The sequence below is a fragment of the Strix uralensis genome, chromosome Z, assembly GCF_047716275.1.
Source record: "Strix uralensis isolate ZFMK-TIS-50842 chromosome Z, bStrUra1, whole genome shotgun sequence".
Lineage (NCBI taxonomy): Eukaryota > Metazoa > Chordata > Aves > Strigiformes > Strigidae > Strix > Strix uralensis.
Genome location: NC_134012.1, coordinates 66017752 through 66036346, shown reverse-complemented (window position 1 = coordinate 66036346; position 18595 = coordinate 66017752). Strand labels below are relative to the sequence as shown.

The following is an 18595-nucleotide window of genomic DNA, read 5'->3' as shown; positions in this document are numbered from 1 at the left end:
GAAATCAGCAAATGCAAGCCGCTTTGTGGAAGTATTCCTGTGGCTGCTTGCTGTACAAGCTTTTCCTGTCATATTCCTGGGTGAGCAAGTGGCAGTGACTAGTACCTTCTCTGCAGCTGGGCAAAGAGGGCTGTCTAGGCAGAGAAGCTGCAGCCTCCAAGCTAAAGTCAGTACAGCTTCTCTGCTTTCCCTTACGAAGCAAGTGCAGAGAGAGAAAGCAGACTGAAAAGAGAATGTGGTCCTGGGTGGGGACAGAGAAAAAGCTGGGGGGGTTGACTTGGCTCTGGAGTCATTGACAGAGAAATTCTAGGTATGATGTGATACACAACAGAGATGTCAGTCCTCTGACAAGACCTGTTGGTCAGTTATATAGGATGGTTTTACTAGCTGATCTAATGCAGAGTTTGAAGGTGAGCCCACAGAATGGAAAAATGCAGAAGTTGCTTGAAATAAACTTACTTGTAACAACAGATCAATTTATTTCAATTGTTATCTAATATTTGCCAATATACCTGCAAGCCAGGTTTTGGTGAGAGAAACAGAGTTGTTTTACACATCCTTAGGCAACCGTGTTATCGCACTGTGGTCTTTCTGTTGTTTTCTTTTTCTTCTCCCCGACCCGTCCGCCTTTTACTGCTGAAGAGATCCTGGAAAGCCTCCGGCTCTCGCAGAGCCAGCTTCCTGAGCCTGTGACAACCGCGTCGCGCACGCCAGCCCTCCCGAAGCCCTGCCTGCCGGGTGGGGCGAGCATCCCCGGCCAGGGCCCCGGACATCGCCCGGACGAAGAGCACCCTGACGGGTCTCCCTGCCCGCAGGCACGACCGCAGCGCGAGCACCGCTTCCGCCGGCCTCTGCAGGCCCTGGCCCAGGGTGGGCCCCGGCCCCCACCGCCGCGGCCCTCGGGGGTGCGGGTCTCCGCAGGCCAGGCCAGCCGTCCCTCGCCTCAGACCCACGGTGGTCCTGCGCGGCCGCGGGAGGCCGGGTGGAGGCGATGGGTGGCATCCGCAACTGCCGCTGCCCAGATGTGCAGGCGGAGGGGGGGTGGAGGAGAGGGCGGGCGGGGCACGGCCGCAGGGAAGGGGGCGGAGCGGGGAGAACTTCGGCTCGCGCTCACAGGCTGCGGCCCGATTGGAGGGACAGCCGCGGAGGCTCCGCCCCCGCGCGCAGGCCCGCCAATGGGCCAGCGTGGCGCGCGCTACCACCGCGAGAGTTGCGCTGAAGCTGGTGCCGCCATCTTGGAGTTGGGAGACGCCGCGTCCCGTTCCTGTCCCTCTTGGAGGGTCACGGGCGGGGGGCGGAAGCGGGAGTATGGGTGCCTGGCGGTGATTTAAGGGCGCCCGCGAGCTCATCTCCCTGACGCTGGGCCGCACGGGTGCGGAAGGATGGTGCAGTCCTGTTCTGCTTATCGCTGCCGGAACCGATACGACAAAGAGAAGCCCATCTCCTTCCACAAGTGAGCGCGGGCGGCGGGGCGGGGCTGAGAGGGGGCGGGGCCGTGGTGGTGGCTGCGTCTGCGTCGCGCGCGGACGCCCGCCCGGAGGGGAGGGGTCGCGTGTCGGCGCTGGGCGCGCGCAGGATTTGTGGGGAGAAGGGGGGACGCGCGCGGCGTGTCAGTGGGGGTGGGGCGCAGCGGTCGCCCGCGGAGAGGGGACCCCCGCTGGGGCCCGAGCCTTCCCCGACTCTGCGGAGCTCTCTGCGGAAAGCCGAGGGGCAGTGCGCTTTTCGCTACCTTTTTCCGGGAGGGGGGGACCGCACACACACCTCGCGGGGTTCAGAGGGCTGAGACCCCCCCAGCCCGGTCCGCGTGCGAGGTCTGGATTGTCAGGAGGGGTTTGGCTCCGAAGATGAGCCCGACAGAGGAAAACCCAAGCGATCGTGCGGTCAGTCACAGCAGGGCTTAGCTGTAACCCGACCCCCTGTTACAAAGCTTTCCAAAAAAGCTGAAAGTGCTTCTTATTTACAGGTTTCCTCTTACACGACCTGATCTTTGCAAGAAATGGGAAGCTGCTGTTAAAAGGAAAAACTTCAAGCCAACCAAGTATAGCAGCATTTGTTCAGAACACTTTACTCCCGATTGCTTTAAAAGGGAGTGCAACAACAAGCTTCTGAAAGAAAATGCCGTGCCCACAATATTTTGTTATACTGAACCCAGTGAAAAGGTAAACCCAGAGCTCTTGTAGTCTAAGATACTGGAATGCATGTGTGTTGCTCGTATTAGCCCAGCAGGGCTTGATGTAGCAGAGCAGTGGGGAGAAGATGCAGATTGTGAAGGGTACTGACTGGGCACGTGTACCTGGAGGCACATGGAGGGCTGTGGTGGCTGAAACACATCCAACAGCTGTTCTCATTTGCTTTGACAAGAGCAGAGGCATTCCGAAGCTCTGGAGCATGTAGAACATTGTAGAGACGTGCAGTAGCTCAGATCTGCTCTTGAGTGCATATGCAGAAGCCTGAGCAGTGTAACTTTGGTTAAAACCTTGTGCTGAATTAAATGGAATGGCAGCAAAGTAGGAAAGTATTCCCTGTAGCTAACTTGTTCAACTGTATTTGTAGCATATTTGGAGTTTTAGAGAGCCTTCAATAATTCTTGCAAATTGCACTGTACGCTCCCATGCTGAGTGATGGCTACTGCTAACACTGAAGAGATGACGGACCTTAGTTCTGAAACTTAACTGTCCTCTTTAAAGGTCTCTGTCCTGGCTTCACAGAGTTAAAAGTGAGATGCAAACAAAGGGGCAGAACAGTAGCTGTATCTGCTATCTATCTATCTGTGCTGAAACCATCTCTGTATTGCCTTAACAGTTACCTTGTATCGTAAGCCAGACTGGTCCCTAACTTCTGTATCTGAACTTCTGATGGTAGTCTCTTGTGAGATGTATTGTTCCCTTCACTGTGCTGCTAAAGCAGCTTATCAGGAGATGCAAGTCAGTTATGAGTTCTTCCTTCTTCATGTAATAACTAAAGGATAAGAATGGAAAAGATTGATTCTTAATTCCCGTATCGGATATGAAATATTAGATATCTTGCCACTCTGCTGTAGAGAAACTGGCAAAGGAGAGGATGAATATGATAGGTCTAGGGGGTGAAATACTCTAATGGGATGAAGTGCACAGAGGAAAACTTGGACTTTTGCTTGTTTGGTTTTTCTCTTTATATACAATATTAGATTTGATGCAGAAGTAAAAAGGGAATGTATTTGAAAAATGAGAAGTGGTTAATAACAGGGAATATAAGCAGAAGGTATATAAGGAAAGACAGACAATTTCTAGGTAAATATGGCTGTGTTAAGTTTTTTGTTTGCTTATGCTTCCTTGCTATCTGCACAACACACATTTTCTTAGTCATATGTAAAATAGTTGCAAAGTTTTTTACAATCCGAAAGCTGAATGGGTGTATAGGGGAATCTGCAAAAGTGCAACTGGTGCAGCAGAATTAGTGATGAGCCACATTCCCAATTTCATTATCATGCCTGGATCTAAAACACACAAAAGAATGCCGTTTAATTATGGAGAAGGATTTAGTGCTATTCCTATTTGTCTCACGGCACTTCTAAGTGAACTGCCATATATCTTAAAGAAATAACAAAGAATAGTGGTGGTTGTTTTGGAATTGAATCCACACAGATTTTGAAATACAGCTTTTTATCTTTTGCATTATGTAATTTGAAACACTTTCTTATGTCTTAGGAGAACCATTTATTGGCTGTAAGAAGTAATTAGAAGTCACCTATGATATGTCTGTGATACGTTGTGACAATAGTAACATATTTATAGAGGTAGCATGTGCTGGATAAGCTGCACATAGAAGTCTCTGTGTGAATTCAGCTGTCCAGCAATGATCTGATCTTTGCTTGTGTTTCCAACAAGGGTGAATCTCTCTTTGCCAATTACATCTTTACCTTGTAGGTTTTTTTAGTAGAAAAGTTTGACAGTGATAGCTGATATGGTCAGACTCTTAGAATATTCATGTGTGAATTAGATAGACCCACTGTTAGCAGCACTTTTGTATGATTGAGACATAAGAGTGGTAGTTGGCTGGTCTTGTACTTTAAAGTGATCAGTAATATTTGAGTGCATGTGAAACCTCCCTTCAACATCAATCACCAAACTGCCTTCTCAGTGACTGTCTGCCAAGTGTTGTAGTTTGTTCAAGAAGGATATCTAGACCCCCCAAGATCAAGTATTAGCTTGTTTGCATGTCAAGTCAAGGAAGTTAATGACTGACCTTCAGATCTGATGAGCTTGATATTTAGATGTTGAGGATTGTCAGCTGTTCTTATAAATATTTTCCCTGTCTTCATGCTTTTATGTCTAGTAAGAATATTGGCAACAGGTGGGTAGTTAGAAAATGTGTTCAGTGCCTCTTTCACTGAGAATATCTTAGGCTTTCTTTTTGACAGGGACTATGCAAGCTTGTTTGTTTAAAAGTGCTTTTTTTTAATCATTATGTGCACAGAAGCATTTCTGAATTCCTTTGGGGCAGAAGGAGTCTGATTATCTGCTCTGGTCTGTACTCAGGTGGTGAGGGATCCGTGTTGTCCTGAACTGTGTAAGTGAATCTATTGAGAGCAGTTTGATAAAGACTGCAGTTTCACGTGGAGTTGAGCCAGTTGATATTCTGCTGCTGCCAAAAGGGAGAATCATGCTTCTCCCTTCTCCATCCCATCTGCCAGCCGTGCAGTCCTGTTTCTCACTCCTTCCACACACCAGTGCAGGTGTAGGTCATACCTTGTCTTGCATTGCTTTGAGTTTTAGTGAAGGACAGATGTCTGCAGTGGTGATGGGAGAGCGAATAGCTTTCTGTCATCTTAGCAACTTACTATATTACAGCAAAGAGTAAATACCAGGGCTGGGAGGGTTGCTTTGCTTTGAAGAGCTGTTTATTTTGGTTCATCATGTCTCTTGAAACCAAACCCTTATGCTGCAGCCCAAAACCAGTGACGCAGTCCCTTCCAGTTGTTGAGAGGCCGGCCTTGCTGTGCCTACGTCTCTGCTTTGCCAGTTTGTCAGCCCTCTCAGTAGGTGACCCTTATTCTACTTGTTGCGTTTAGGGTGAGAATAAATTTGGTAAGAGATAAATCCCCTTGCATTCTAGCCGGTCCTCAGAGATTAGAGGGGCTAGGGGTGGCTGGACTTATTCCTTAATATGTATGCCAGTTGGAGCCGTAACTATAGGTCTGACCTGTACGCCCGAGCAGCCCGTACGCTGTAGGTCCGGTTGTGTTCAAAAGAAGCCATCAGATTCACAAATAGTGTGGATTAGTGGCCATCACTATAGGTCTGTCCCAGCCCAAACAGCCCATATACTGTAAGTCCGGTTGCATTCAAGAGAAGCAGTCAGATTCACGAATAGTACGGTTTATTTTCATGCAACATCTACAGATTCTTTAAGATTGCCTACGATAAATGCACAAACTGCAGGTTGGCTATATAGCACTACACAAAAGAAAAACAATTGCAGTCACACACACACAGTTCCCAGGTATACACTCGGCATAGCCATGGAAGTCTTACCGAAAGGCGTCCCTTCTCGGGGGGGATGAGAGCACAAACCCATTGATCTGCCTCTCCATTTTGGTGTTGGATTATCATCCCTCCAAGTTAGGTACGAACTTGGGGTACTATTTATCTTAGTAGGTATGGTGAGTGGGTGGGACTGTAGTCAAATAATTATTCTGTTGGTAATGGCATAATTAATTTCGTGGTGCCAAGGGGTACAGCTGGTTTTTGTGGGAAAAAGAGGGAGGACAGGAAGCAAGGTCGACTTTGTACGATGGGTGCAGCTGGGTTGTGTGGGAAAGAAGGGAGGATGAGGCACAGAGTTGGACGGTTGGTACAAAAAATCATATTTCGAGGGAAACGAGTAGAACAGGAGATAAATCTGTCCTTGAAGTGAAAGAATGGGACCACGCGGCCTGCACCCCGTTTCATGTTCCTCCTTAGCGCCACATCAAACACAAGTCACTGGACCTTCATCCCATCCTGTGTTTATTCTGGGCACTCTGTGTCAAGGAAAATGTGTGCTTCGCAGATTTTTCACTGTTTGCTGTTTTGCCTTCCTCATGCTTCCAATACCTAACGCTACCTCAGCAGAAGACTGTCTACTTCTGCTGTGTTTTTGATTAAGTGAGCTGGTAGGTTCAGAGTATATAATGGTAAGATACAGTAGAAAGGAGGAGGAACAAAGGGAAATGGGATGGCAGTGATGAGTTACTAGGTCAGCTGAACTCTGTTTTATGGAACTGCAGCCTGCGTTCTTGCTTCTTAGGTAATCATGGATGTTTTTGACCTAAGTCTTCAAGTGAGAGTGATTGCTACATTTTTCAGTTTTTGATTTATTTGAGACATCAAGGACTTGAGTTTCAAAGAGACATGAAAATGGAGCTGCTTAAAACTATTTCCAGTTGAAAAGCCAGACAAAACAGGCTCGGAACTCTTTGTCAATTTTGAAAATGTAGGCTTTGAAATTTATTTTATTAATTTCAGTCCTGGTTGTTTATGTTATTCTGGGTATGTGGAAAGGGAGTTGTGTTGTAAACAATGTCAAGAATGAAAATTTACTTTTTTTCTTGTTTCTAGCCTGAAGAATTTGCAGAGCAGCCGGAAGATCCACTACCACCTCCTCCATTGCCACCACCACCACCACCACCACCAGCAGCTCCAGCACTACCGCCATCTCCATCAACTCCTTCTTTTCATTTGTCTCAAATAGATGCCAGATTTGTAGATCCAAGTATTGGATTATTGATGCCTCCTCTCCAGACCCCTAGCAATCTTGCTGTTTTTTGTGATCACAACTATACCGTAGAGGATACAGTTCATCAGCGAAAAAGAATTCAGCAGCTGGAGGAACAAGTTGAAAAACTGCGGAAGAAGCTCAAGACAGCGCAACAGCGATGTCGGCGTCAGGAAAGACAAATTGAAAAACTGAGAGAGATTGTTCAGTTTCAGAAAGAAAAAGACATATTGGCAGGAAAAGGCTATGTAATTCTGCCCAATGACTATATTGAAGTTGTAGAAGTACCTGCCTAGAAGTCATGAACATCAGTTTTCACTTTGCTAGGCCAAGAAATTTAGTTTAAAAACTAAATGCTCTCTAATTCTGCGTGTAAGACTTTCCAGAATTCTAAACCAGTAAATAAGCAGTCGTGCAAATGAGATCACATTTTATTTGTTGTTGTTTCAGTTTGATACACTTTTAATATATTGAAAATGCAAGCATCTCAGAATTAGAATACGCATTTAGTTTACAAAATCTGAATTGCTTTACAGAAGGAAAGGATGCAAGGTTGAATGCATTTAAAATCTGTTAATATTTTTTTTTAATTTTTTTTTTTTTTACAATGGCTGTCTTATGCTTACAGGGTATGGGGAACTGAATCTGGCTGAGAGTGAAGTTGAGGTTGTTTTACACTTAGTGCAAAGCTTTGTCAAGGCATTTAATGTTGGCTTTGGTGATACCTAGGAAGTAGTTTTCATTGATTTCAGAAGGAGCAGAATTAGGCCAGCTAAGAACACCTGCAAGTACTGCAGAAACAGAAGTATAACATACACATTTCAGCATGGCAAAACTTCCAACCTGTTTGCTGTGCCTTCAAAGCACTGCAAAAAGTCTAATTCCTGGATCCCTTTGGTAAAGTATGTAAATTAACCTTTTCTTTTGGAGTAACCTTTCACCACATTTGTGCTGTGAGGGAGATGAGAAGAATTATTTAGCATAGCTGGCAAGAGCTGTAGAAGAAACTTTTGTTTTGAGGGCACTTAGAAATACTCCTGAAGTGCAGTGCTGCAGTGAACATACATATTATTAGACTGTTGACAGTATCAAGAAGGGAGTATACTGTTTAGGGTGTCTGCTTTTCAAAAGTACTCTGATAATATACAGTCCACAGTACGTTGGAGTGCAGTGTTCCCATAAACACTGTAACAGGTAGAATGTTGTCCTCATCTTTGAAACTGTTGGTCTTAACTCACATCTCAACCATGTATTTTTTTTACTTATCCAGGGTGTCAGGCATTTGTGACTTTCATTGCAGTATGCTGTTATTTTCTTTCTTTCTTTTTTTTTTTCTTTGCTCCTTAAAAGGTATCTGCGAAAGGGCGGTTGCAGAATTAGACTTTGGGACCTGCTTGGTGCTAGACTGGTTTTTAATATCTCAAATGCTGCTGCCTCTATTTCAGCCTTATTAAGACTCTTTCTAAAAATTAATTTAGCATGACAAAGTAGTGCAGCAGTTTGCACTTACAGTCTAATAATTTGCTCAGTCAATGAACTCATTCAAAATGAGAGAAAATGGCATCATGCTAACTAACCCTATTGTAGCCTTCACAGCTGAAATTCCTGGATATATTAGACATGAGGAAAATTATTCAGTCCATGGCAAACTTGTGTGTAGTGTGGATTCTTGATATTAATCAAGCCCTGTTCATGATGGCTTTAAAAGCTTCCCTTAATATTCTGTTAGCATGACATTCTGAAATGTTTTGAACCAGTCTTGATACTTCTGACCTCACTCATGCCATGTATCTACTTTCCCTACCGTTTCATATACTTAAGATGAACAAAAATGCTGATGCATCCTTTTGTGTACATTTATTATACCTGATTAAAAAATGCAAAGCAAACGGTGTGTTCAATTTTTAACTGCTCTCTCTCAGGATTCGTCCCAGGACTTTGGCAAAACTAACTTGACATTTTATATCTTTTTTTCTGAAGTAGTTCTCTGGTTTAGATGCTGGGTTTTTCTCACAGTGTTCTCAAGTCTTGTTGCTGTTATGCTTTATACTTAAAATAAACTTGAAAATGCTCAAATTCAAAAAGTGACAAGGAAAAGACGTTTAAACAACTGTTGCTATGCTGTTGGCATGTGTGGCCAAATAGCAGATTGTTTCTGTTTTCTCTGCAGAATACCCTCTCTTCTTGCTCTCTGGGAATTTAAAGTGTGATTTCCTGAGGCATGGTGGGTTGCTGCAATACCACACCCCTGTGGTTGGGGTGCTTCTGCCATCCCTTTCTTCCCCCTGCCTGTGTACTCTCATTACCACCCTTCTTATTTGCACCAGTTCTGGTGCTGGTTGTGCCCTGCTGTGGGACAATTCAGCTTGCTAAAGCAGCAGGTTTGGCTGAGTGGAGAGTCAGAGGAAGATCAACAGTATCAGATGTGATACAAAGAAAAAGGCAGGGCTGGGAGCCGGGGAGAAAAAAGTCGTCTTCCCTGGCTGCAATGAGCTGTTGCATTATGTCAGCTGCTTCTGAAAATATAAGGGTAACTTCATACTCTTAATGTTCAGCACTGTTTCCTTCCACCCTGATCAAAGATCCCTGTCTTCCCTCATCTTATGCTCTGGCTGTCGTGCTTGTTGGGCCTGCCCTTCAGTTATATTTTAGCTTCATAACCCTCCAGAAAAGCAGCCCAACAAAAGTAAGTCAGCAAGGTAAATTTAAGGCACACTGATGGATGGGTGGTGTGTAGAGGTCTTCTGTGTTTAAGCTTTTCATGGTGAAGTCGGTTTAATGGCTGACTCAAGTAAATGTTTCTTCCATTGCATTGAGAGGGGTGATTATTGCTTATCTTGGAGGTTTCAGTAGCACCAGGTTGAGGGGACTGCTCCCCAATTGCTGACATTTCCTTTCCTGTTATAAAAGAATTTTTCTAAGAAGAGATGTAGTCCATCCTGACAATGGGCTTGAATTTCTCCTGTAGCAAATTTTTTCTCTTTTTTTTTTTTTTTTTTTTAAAAAAACCCACCTCGCTAACTCCTGGTGCAGTGATGTTAGGGCTAGGTGTGGACTCTTGCTAGGCCCATGAGGGCTGTCAGTATCACAGATCTCTGAAGTGGGGAAAAAAGGCTGACACAGAAGCAACTAATTGTCTTTCAGCAGTTGATTTCTGCATTGTGACCCATGCCAGCACTATACTACAATCTTTCTGACTGCTAGCCTTCATCTTCTCTTTCTATATTGCTATCTGCTACTGGGCAGGCTAGGAAAGGAATTACAACTTTTTATGTAAAATAAGCACAATATGTTTCCCAAGCATTTGCTAAAATTTCCTTTTTTTTGAAAGCGGGATGTCTTACATTCACACAATCAACTGTAAAAAAGGTCTGCATCACTTACTGTTTGTATTGGCAACAACTGGTACCTGCACATAGCAGAGATTTCATAAACATCTCTAAAAAATGATTGGGAGTTAAAAAGCAGAGGTAGGAATGTAGAATGGTGTGTGGTTGTCCAATTGCACATGAAGTAGGTGACATTTGTTTAAATGCATGTAACTGCACTTCACTGAAGCCTATTCTATAAAGCAAATAATTCAAGGAAGTTAGAAAGTAGCAAAATTGACAAAAACGCTCCATCCTTAACGTCTGGACAGAGAGATTTGTTCTGAAATGGACTGATGCTTCAACAGGCAGAAATTAGAGCCACTTCTAAATAGAGAATTTTTGGCTTACTTCCCCCCATTGCCCCAATTTCCCTTTTGCTGTGGTAGTGTATCTGACCTACATGTAGTGTTTACTTTTTTCCTCTTTACACCTCTGCAAAGCATTAGATTTCCCTGTCTAACTGGGACAGTTCAAACCCAGAGATATGTTTTGTGGGAAAATATGAATAGCTAAGTACTTGCATTACTGCTTGTCACACTGAGGGAGTCCTTTGTCACTGACCTTTTTTCTGCTCTGCTTCCAGTTGCCATCTTGTCTATGTTGTTACAAGCGTGGTCTTAACAACTGTTGACAGCAAATTAATGAAACTGAGATTTCCAAGATATCTTGTCTTGCTGAGATTTTTATATTCTTTCAGCTGTACAAAGGGTTTAGGGTACAGGTGCCCTCTGTGAGTTTTGAAGGAGTTCTCTTGTAGCTGAAGAAAGTGCAAAGCAAATCCCAGTTTGAATGTAGGAAGAAGGAAAGCGAAGTAGCTGCTTGGGTAAAACTAAAACCACAACAGTTTCAGAAGTCCATTTCAGAAGATGTCTCCTATTACATGCTTCTCTGGAATCAGGCAGTTATTCCTATTTGCCCTTTTGCTTTGATTCTTTCCTGAGATCTGTTTTAAGTTTTAGTCTATAGGCTTATCTGTTTTCTGTCAGTTTACACCTTCAACAGGTGGTTTTGGCAGGGTAGAAAGGGGTGTTTTGAGCTATTGTCTAATTTTAATAACCAAAACACAATCTGCCAAAGCATGGTGATGCTTACAGTCTGTGATGACTGCAAATTCAGGTCTGTAACTTCTGCTGTTTCAAGCACAGCAGGTTATTTGCCATATTTTAGCCATGATAATGATTTATTAATAAATGAGAAAGAGCGAAACAGGATACATGATTCAAAAATAAGATGATGACAGTAATTGCTATTACAGATTTCTCTTTGTGCCTGTTAATGCTTTCAATGGAAATTTTACCTTTTTATAGAGATCCTTTGATGGAACTGCAGAATTTTATTGTACAAACTGGGCAGAAGGCCTTACAGTGTTATACAGACTGAAGTAGTTTAACAGTGTGCTGAAAAAAGGTGTTGCAGAGTTGTTGTTTAATCCACTATGAATACTTGAATAATCCGCTATGAATACTTTTCCCAAAGGAAAGTAATTTTAAGTGTTAAGTCAAAGAAAACATTTAAATCAGTTACTCAGAAGGAAATTTTCAAGAACTTCTCTTGAGAATAGATACATTAAACTGTCATAATTAAATTATTGCAATAATTAAATGTCTCCAACAGTCCTGCCACTATTAGTTCATTTAGCATTGAATATCAAGCCTTTTATTGCCTGTCAAGCAAAATGATCTAGTGTTCCTCCTGTAGCTGCCTCCTCCCATTGTACAGGAAAATTAGATTGTAAGGCCTGAGCTCATGCATTCCTGGAACCTCTGAAAAAGTGATTGTCCTCTGCATCTTAATTGATTCTAGTGGTCTATTAAAAGGTCTTTTAGTTAGGAGAGAATATCATGTGACCAGTCATTTGAAGTTTTGTTGCTTTTTTCTAAACTCAGGGAGAACTTGAGCAAATTAGGCAGGCTTCTCATTTCCTTTCAGGTTTATTTGGATGTGACTATTAAAGATTCAGGGTCTGTGGCTATACTAGTCATCTATAAATGCACCAACTCTTCAGTATTTGCATCTGTGAAAGGCGTGAGATTTCCTACTGGGAGATCTTAAATTCAGTGACCTGGGACAGGTAATCCAGAAAAAGGAGGAGGTTTTGCCTTCTGGAATGGTTTCTTCTTTTGTTTTGGGCTCATTTAGCAGCTCCCAGACAGAGTCCAATACTAGCTAACCAGGTTCTTACAGATGTACCCAGGACTTCGATTTAGCGGAATGATACAGCAATATACTGAAATTGCAGTACATGTATAGCAATTACAATATACAGCAGAATCACACTACAAACGTACTATACAAATTCCCCTTACTAGTCTCTAAATGCTTGCCATCATGACACTGTGTGTCCCCAGCTGCTGGGAAGGAATATGTGGGTTAAACACAGCTCAAGCCAGTCATTCTTCTCCAAGGTGATTTTGTGAGTTGTTCAGTTTTTATACTTTATATTGGGCTGAGTCGCATAGAGTCTTCCCTCCCACACTGATCTGGCTAGCTCAGGAAAACGTTACTCTCAACTAATTATTTCAGGGAAGGCTGTTTATGCAGTCTGATGACTGATACAGCTGTATACCAAAAAGAAAAGTTACCATCCAGTCCCCTTGTTTTGAGATAATTTCAGCTTTCTTTATGACAATTCATCATTGTTCCTTACACTCTTCCCTGAGCTCATCATTCTTGCTCATCTCCTGTGGGCCCTCTTACATTGCAGGGGTCAGTCACACATACTCACACAGTCTCTTTTCAGGAGTGTCCTCACATATGTCTTTTGCAGGAAGAAGTGAACTTTTTTTGACTTCAGGTACTTTATATTCTGGACCTGTGGCTCAGAAAAGAAGGAATTTTCAAGGATGGTACTTTTTTTATGTTAAGAGCAAAGGATCTTGCTCTGGTTTTAAGGAATTCTGAGACTTCCATCTGCACTTTCAGTTTTAGGATAATAACCACAGCAGCTGGATCTACAGAGAAGGGAGGTTCAGGATACCCACTTCCACTGCTCAGTCCAGAGTTCTCACTCCTTTTTTTTCCTTTTTTTTTTTTTTCTTTTTTTTTTTTTCCTTTTTTTTTTTTCCCCTTTTTTTTCTTTTCTTCTTTTCTTGTATTGATAGGATCAGGCTCTTCATTCATCAGTTCACTGGTGTTGATGCTGTTGGGTCCAGGCAAATGGCACCTGCATGCAAAGAAAATCTACATGCAGAGAGAACTGTTCCCAAGCTGACTGTGAGACACCGAAGTCTTCTCGCTAGAGCACATGCCACGTGAGCCCAGGCCACAGAGGCTGGCCTTACTGATAAATGTTTCCGTTTCGAGTATTTTAAGCTTGATCCACATTTGCAGGCTTGTGTCTCATAGGTTTCCTGAGCTGATATGATGTTTTATCAAGTGATTTTGTGGTGACGGTTTATCTGAGGGACTCCAGGAGTCACTACCAGATGAATGGTCTCTTCTCACAGGTAATTAGCGATAGAACAAGAGGGAATGGCTTTAAACTGCAACAGGGGAGGTTTAGACTGGACATTAGGAAAAAAATTTTCACAGAAAGAAGTGGTCAGACAGTGGAATAGGCTGCCCAGGGAGGTGGTGGAGTCACCATCCCTGGATGTGTTTAAGGGTGGTTTAGATGAGATGTTGGGGGATATGGTGTAGGGGAGAACTTTGTAGAGTAGGGCTGATGGTTGGACTCGATGATCCCAAGGGTCTTTTCCAGCCTGAATGATTCTGTGTGATTCTATGATTCTGTGAATGAATAATCATGGTGTTATGTCCAAGAACTGGAAAAGAATTTATTTATCAATAACCTCAAATTCTGTAGTCTGTATGCACATTCAGTTCTTATCTTCATTTTGCTCTTTCTGAGTTTGAACAGGAAAAAATTTTTGCTGGCTTTCTTTTCTTTGACTGACAAGAGATGAAATTGCTCAGAGTTTATTTGTCTGTCCAGCATGGTGATGAACTGGGCAGGTTCTGCACTACAGGTACCACTAAAGCATGGAGATCTCTTGGTCATGGATAATAGGAAACATGTCCATCCTCCCCAAGTGAATGTGCATGTGGCTATTTCAGCCTGAGGAACTGTAGTTATTTGGAAGTAATCTATTTAAAATATAGTCACACACAAACCACAGTTACAGTATGAGTGGAATTATCTTTCTTTGATACTACCATCAGCTGACAAAATCAGACTTCCTGGTGGTAATGTTTCATCTCGTTAAAAATCTATCTATATATAAAAATATCTTTTACAGTATGATGTTCAAGCAAACTTATGATGACATTATAATTAATCTAACAGTATCACTCTGTTGATCACTGTTCTTTCATCAGTATTGACATTTACCTCTTGGTCTGTCTACTAACGTTGTTATGATTTACATTTTTTGCTTCATGATATACCAGCTTAATAGCTGTCAGGTAATTGACATGTAAATAGCTTCAGTGATAAGATGTAATTAAATCAAAATAGTATCTGCAAAGGGTGCTTTCTTGTGTTGTTCCCAGTCTTGCTTGACAGACTGGATTTCTGCACTTGTCCTGGTTTTGGCTGGGATAGAGCTGATTGTTTCTTTGTGTTTTTTTTTTTTTTTTTTTTTCCTTTGTTCTTAGTAGCTAGAATATTGCTGTGTTTTGGATTCAGTATATTTTTAGTTGTTGCTAAGAAATCAAGGACTTTTCAACTTCTCACATCCTGCTAGTGTGCAGGTACACAAGAAGCTGGGGGGGAGCATAGCCAAAACAACAGACCCGAATAGGCCAATGGAATATTCCATATCATCTAATGTCATGCTCAGTATATAGATACGACATGATTGGGAAGGTCCACTTGGGTTTTTGGGATGGTGGTTTCAGGATTCCCTCTTCTCTGGGATCACTAGTCAGGAACAGGCTGGGCATTGGTCTGCATGTGGTGAGCCATCACATTGTGCATTACCCATTTGTATTTTCTATTATTACTATTATTATTATTTTAATTTTATTTTATTTCCATTATTAAATTGTTTTTATCTCAACCTACAAGTTTTCTTACCTTTACCGCTCCAAATCTTTCCCCCATTCCCCAGGGGTGGGGGAGGATGAGCAGGCAGCTGCGTGGTGTTTGGCTGACAGCTGGGTTTAAACCATGAGAGCACAAAAAGCATCCTCCTTCAACACCTTTTACTCCTCCAGTTACAGAAGAAATCATAAGCTTACACATGTAGTAGATGATGTTGGCCTTGCTTATTCACACTACGATCACCACAAAGTCTTGTGAGCGTGCTGTCTACTGAAACCATCACCTCTTTGATAAAATATGACTGTAGAAGTAAGACTTTTCTCCCCACTAGAAATCTTTTCTAATCTTTAATGTTATATCATTTTCTCTGACATTTTCTTGTGTGCCTTGCCTTGCTCCTCTACAGCATTGCTCTTCTCTCTTACAAAAGATTCATTTGATCTTTTCTGTTATTAATTTCAGAATTTAAACACCTGTGTTTCTTACCACATTTGCCTTTTCTGATCTTTTATACATGGTAATGAGACACTGACCTGCTCAGTTACAGAGGCTGTCAACAATTGAGCATTGGGGTGTTTGGAAGGTGGGGCAGTAACCTTTTATTATGGACTGGTAACTTTTTAACTGTTTCATACCATAAAATGTGCCACAGAGATGAAAATGCAAAACACTGTTGGAAACAGCATTGGAATGAAAAGCATGCTCAGCTGAAGACTGCTTCAGGTTAATGGGTGAGTTTGGCCTGAAGAAAAAGGAGGCTTTTTTATTATTTCAATGGGTTTTGCTCTCTGTGCATTCAAGCTGAGTTTTTACTTTTATTCTATTTGTCTCTTGATTCCTATATATAAGACAATGTATGAAGAGGTATAAAAGTGAGCTCAGTGTTTCTTAGGGGAGCTGAGAGCCTTCTGAGCAATGTCTTCACCACTGGCATAACTCTCCTCCCACAGAAATCAGGACAGTAAAAGTCCTGCCTGTGCTGAAATGCTGAAAGCCTAACTCTGAACATTTTGGGCAAGGCCTTGCTGAGTTCTATGAGGCTGGGATTTCTTCTTTATATTGCTGAAAATGGTATCGTTGTACCCTTGGAAAGTCCACCATGGGTTTTTCTCATCAGCCTTGTGCAGAAGAGGGGGCACTGGGGCAGCGTTGTTGTCTCAGACAAGATTAAGCATCATTGCTTTTTGGCAAGAAAGTCATGAAGCCATGTATGGCTTCAGCTGCTACGTGTTTGCTCATGATGTCACAATGGGAGATGGGCTCCACAGAAGTGTGACAGTCTACTGTGCTGCTGTGAGATCACAGTAAGGTAAAATCCAGCTGCAATGATAAATGGTTATTTACCTGAGTGAATAAGGTGTGTGATAGCATTCCTAGCCAAACAGTCATCTTCATTACCTGTAGAGGAATTAAAGTCTGAAGCATTCCTGCAGTCTTTGGTTTTGCTCCTTTTGATTTTGCTGATTATCTGATGCATATGGTGTTAATGCATCATGCTCTCTGGGCTTGCTCAGAGCCTCAAAACATTGTAAACCTTATCAATCTGTTGGCTGACTGAAACACTGTTTGAGGCAGGCACATTGCATTGGAAGTGAATGTGAGGAGTTGCCTGAGTAAGGACACATAAGGGTGATAACATGGAGAAGGGTGACAGCAGCCCGGTTTGTTTCATTAGGGCCTGAGACAGTTAAAAGGCCTTTTTGGGCCTTTGTGGGCTTTGGTGAGGGTGGCATTTTTTCTGCAAGCCCCACAAGAGCCATGGCAATTTGTCTCCTGGCACTCTTTCCTGTCATCCATTGACATGCCAGGGTCTGGCCCTGCGCTTATCAGCCTTCCTTCAGAGAGCTGGACCTCTTCCCAGCCCCAGTCCCCCTGAGCCATGGGAGTAGTATACAGAGCATTTTGGCTGTGGTCCCATATGCACGTCCTCCTCCTAATACACAAAAACTCTTGGACTGTGCTCCCAGTTCAGGGAGTCATTCCAACCCAGCCTTTGTTTGCTATGAGATGAAGTTACCCGAATACCGTTAATTAGGTTAATTCTTCTGGCTAGGCACAGACAGACCATTACAGGAAATAGGATATTCTGGCATGGTAGAAAAGACAAATGTAGTTTTTACATATTTTTATAAGTAATATCAATTACCCTTTCTAGTGAGGTGAAGCCATAAACATTTGGGGATTGTATTTAGCTTCTCCGGCTTGTCAGAAGCAAGATAAATGACAGATATTGAAGATGTCATAGAGATAGCTTTTTGAGTCTTAAAACTTCTCAGTTTGCTGTGTTAAACCTTTAAACTATTTGATGAACTTAGGCAGTTTTAAGATATATTTATTGATTACATATGCTATCAAATAATTACAGGACATTCTAGTAGCTAATATTACCTTCACATCCCTTCTGTTATGATTATATATTGTGTAAAAGTTAATTTTTGCAAATTACATAAAAACATACTCCAGCTTCACTTGGAAGTGGTGAAGGTGTCTGATACACTCTGCTTTCTTTACACTCATGTTTCACAACAAGTGTTTCCATAGTCACATGCTAATTGGTTACTCAAGCACTCTTCTGTTGTAGATATAGGCTGTTATGTATGAATGTCCAAGACCTTTATTTCTGCTATAGTCAATACTCAGACATGTGGTATGAAAACTGAAAAACCACATACCCATTGTTTTGTTTGTGCCACTCAGAAGCCAAACTGGGTTTTGTTTGTATGTATTCATGAGCACAACTCTGAAAAATTTTAATGTAACAAGCAAATACTTGGAGTTAGACAGCACTGAATTTTAAGCACATAGGTGGACATTCAAGGGAACTATATCTCCTTTTGAACTGGAAATAATAACTTCATATAATAAGTTTTTATGTATAGGAAATTCCAGAAGTTATTGTACACAGAAGCTGATTTCTGGGTCTACATTTAAGAGTACTATCTGTTTATAAGCCAGTGAAAATGGAAGCCCAAGATATGCCACAGATGTTCAAAGTGATGATCCTACATATTCTATCTCTTTAGTTCCTACCTCTGAACATTTCTACCTGATCTTAAGAAACCTCTAGAAGGAATAAATATTATTCTTTACAAATCATTTGACATTAATCCAAACAATACAGACTCAGCAAGGCAAGCAGGCATCTCTGGCTAGAAGGCTCACATCCCAGCTCAAACCATCAGGAGGTAGTCTTCAGAACAGCAATGGGCTGATTTGAGCCCTTCTGTGACACAATTAGAGAAGGACAGAAGCAAGTTAGCAGGAGGTATTAAATGAAGAACCTTTTGCAAACTCCCCCCCCCCGCCGCCTCCAGCCTCATTTTCCCACAGAAAAGTTGGTCTTGTGATGCTGGTTGCTGGTTAGGGTGATCACTGTGACAGAGGTGAGGTCTGGTCTGCTGACTGGCTGCTGCCAGAGCAGTTTCTGCTTTTTAACCAGGGATGATCTGAAGTAAAATGCAGGCACTTCATAGCAGCTACCCTGTTCAACTGAATATCTTGACCA

The 18595-nt window shown here is 42.4% G+C and overlaps 1 protein-coding gene across 1 annotated transcript; it reads left to right on the top strand.

Moving 5' to 3' along the window:
- Positions 1–1233: 1233 nt before the first annotated feature.
- On the top strand, positions 1234–8624 carry THAP1 (THAP domain containing 1). Its single transcript, XM_074856515.1, has 3 exons — positions 1234–1453; positions 1964–2159; positions 6579–8624. Exons 1-3 carry the CDS (start codon positions 1383–1385, stop codon positions 7029–7031), a joined length of 720 nt encoding a protein of 239 aa, XP_074712616.1. The 5' UTR covers positions 1234–1382; the 3' UTR covers positions 7032–8624.
- Positions 8625–18595: the final 9971 nt, after the last annotated feature.

Bases quoted from the DNA above. Each gene is read 5' to 3' on its own strand.
- THAP1 (XM_074856515.1), top strand. From the start codon at position 1,383: ATGGTGCAGTCCTGTTCTGCTTATCGCTGCCGGAACCGATACGACAAA. The intron at 1,454-1,963 runs GTGAGCGCGGGC...TCTTATTTACAG, and splicing joins AAGCCCATCTCCTTCCACAA to GTTTCCTCTTACACGACCTG. The intron at 2,160-6,578 runs GTAAACCCAGAG...TCTTGTTTCTAG, and splicing joins ATACTGAACCCAGTGAAAAG to CCTGAAGAATTTGCAGAGCA.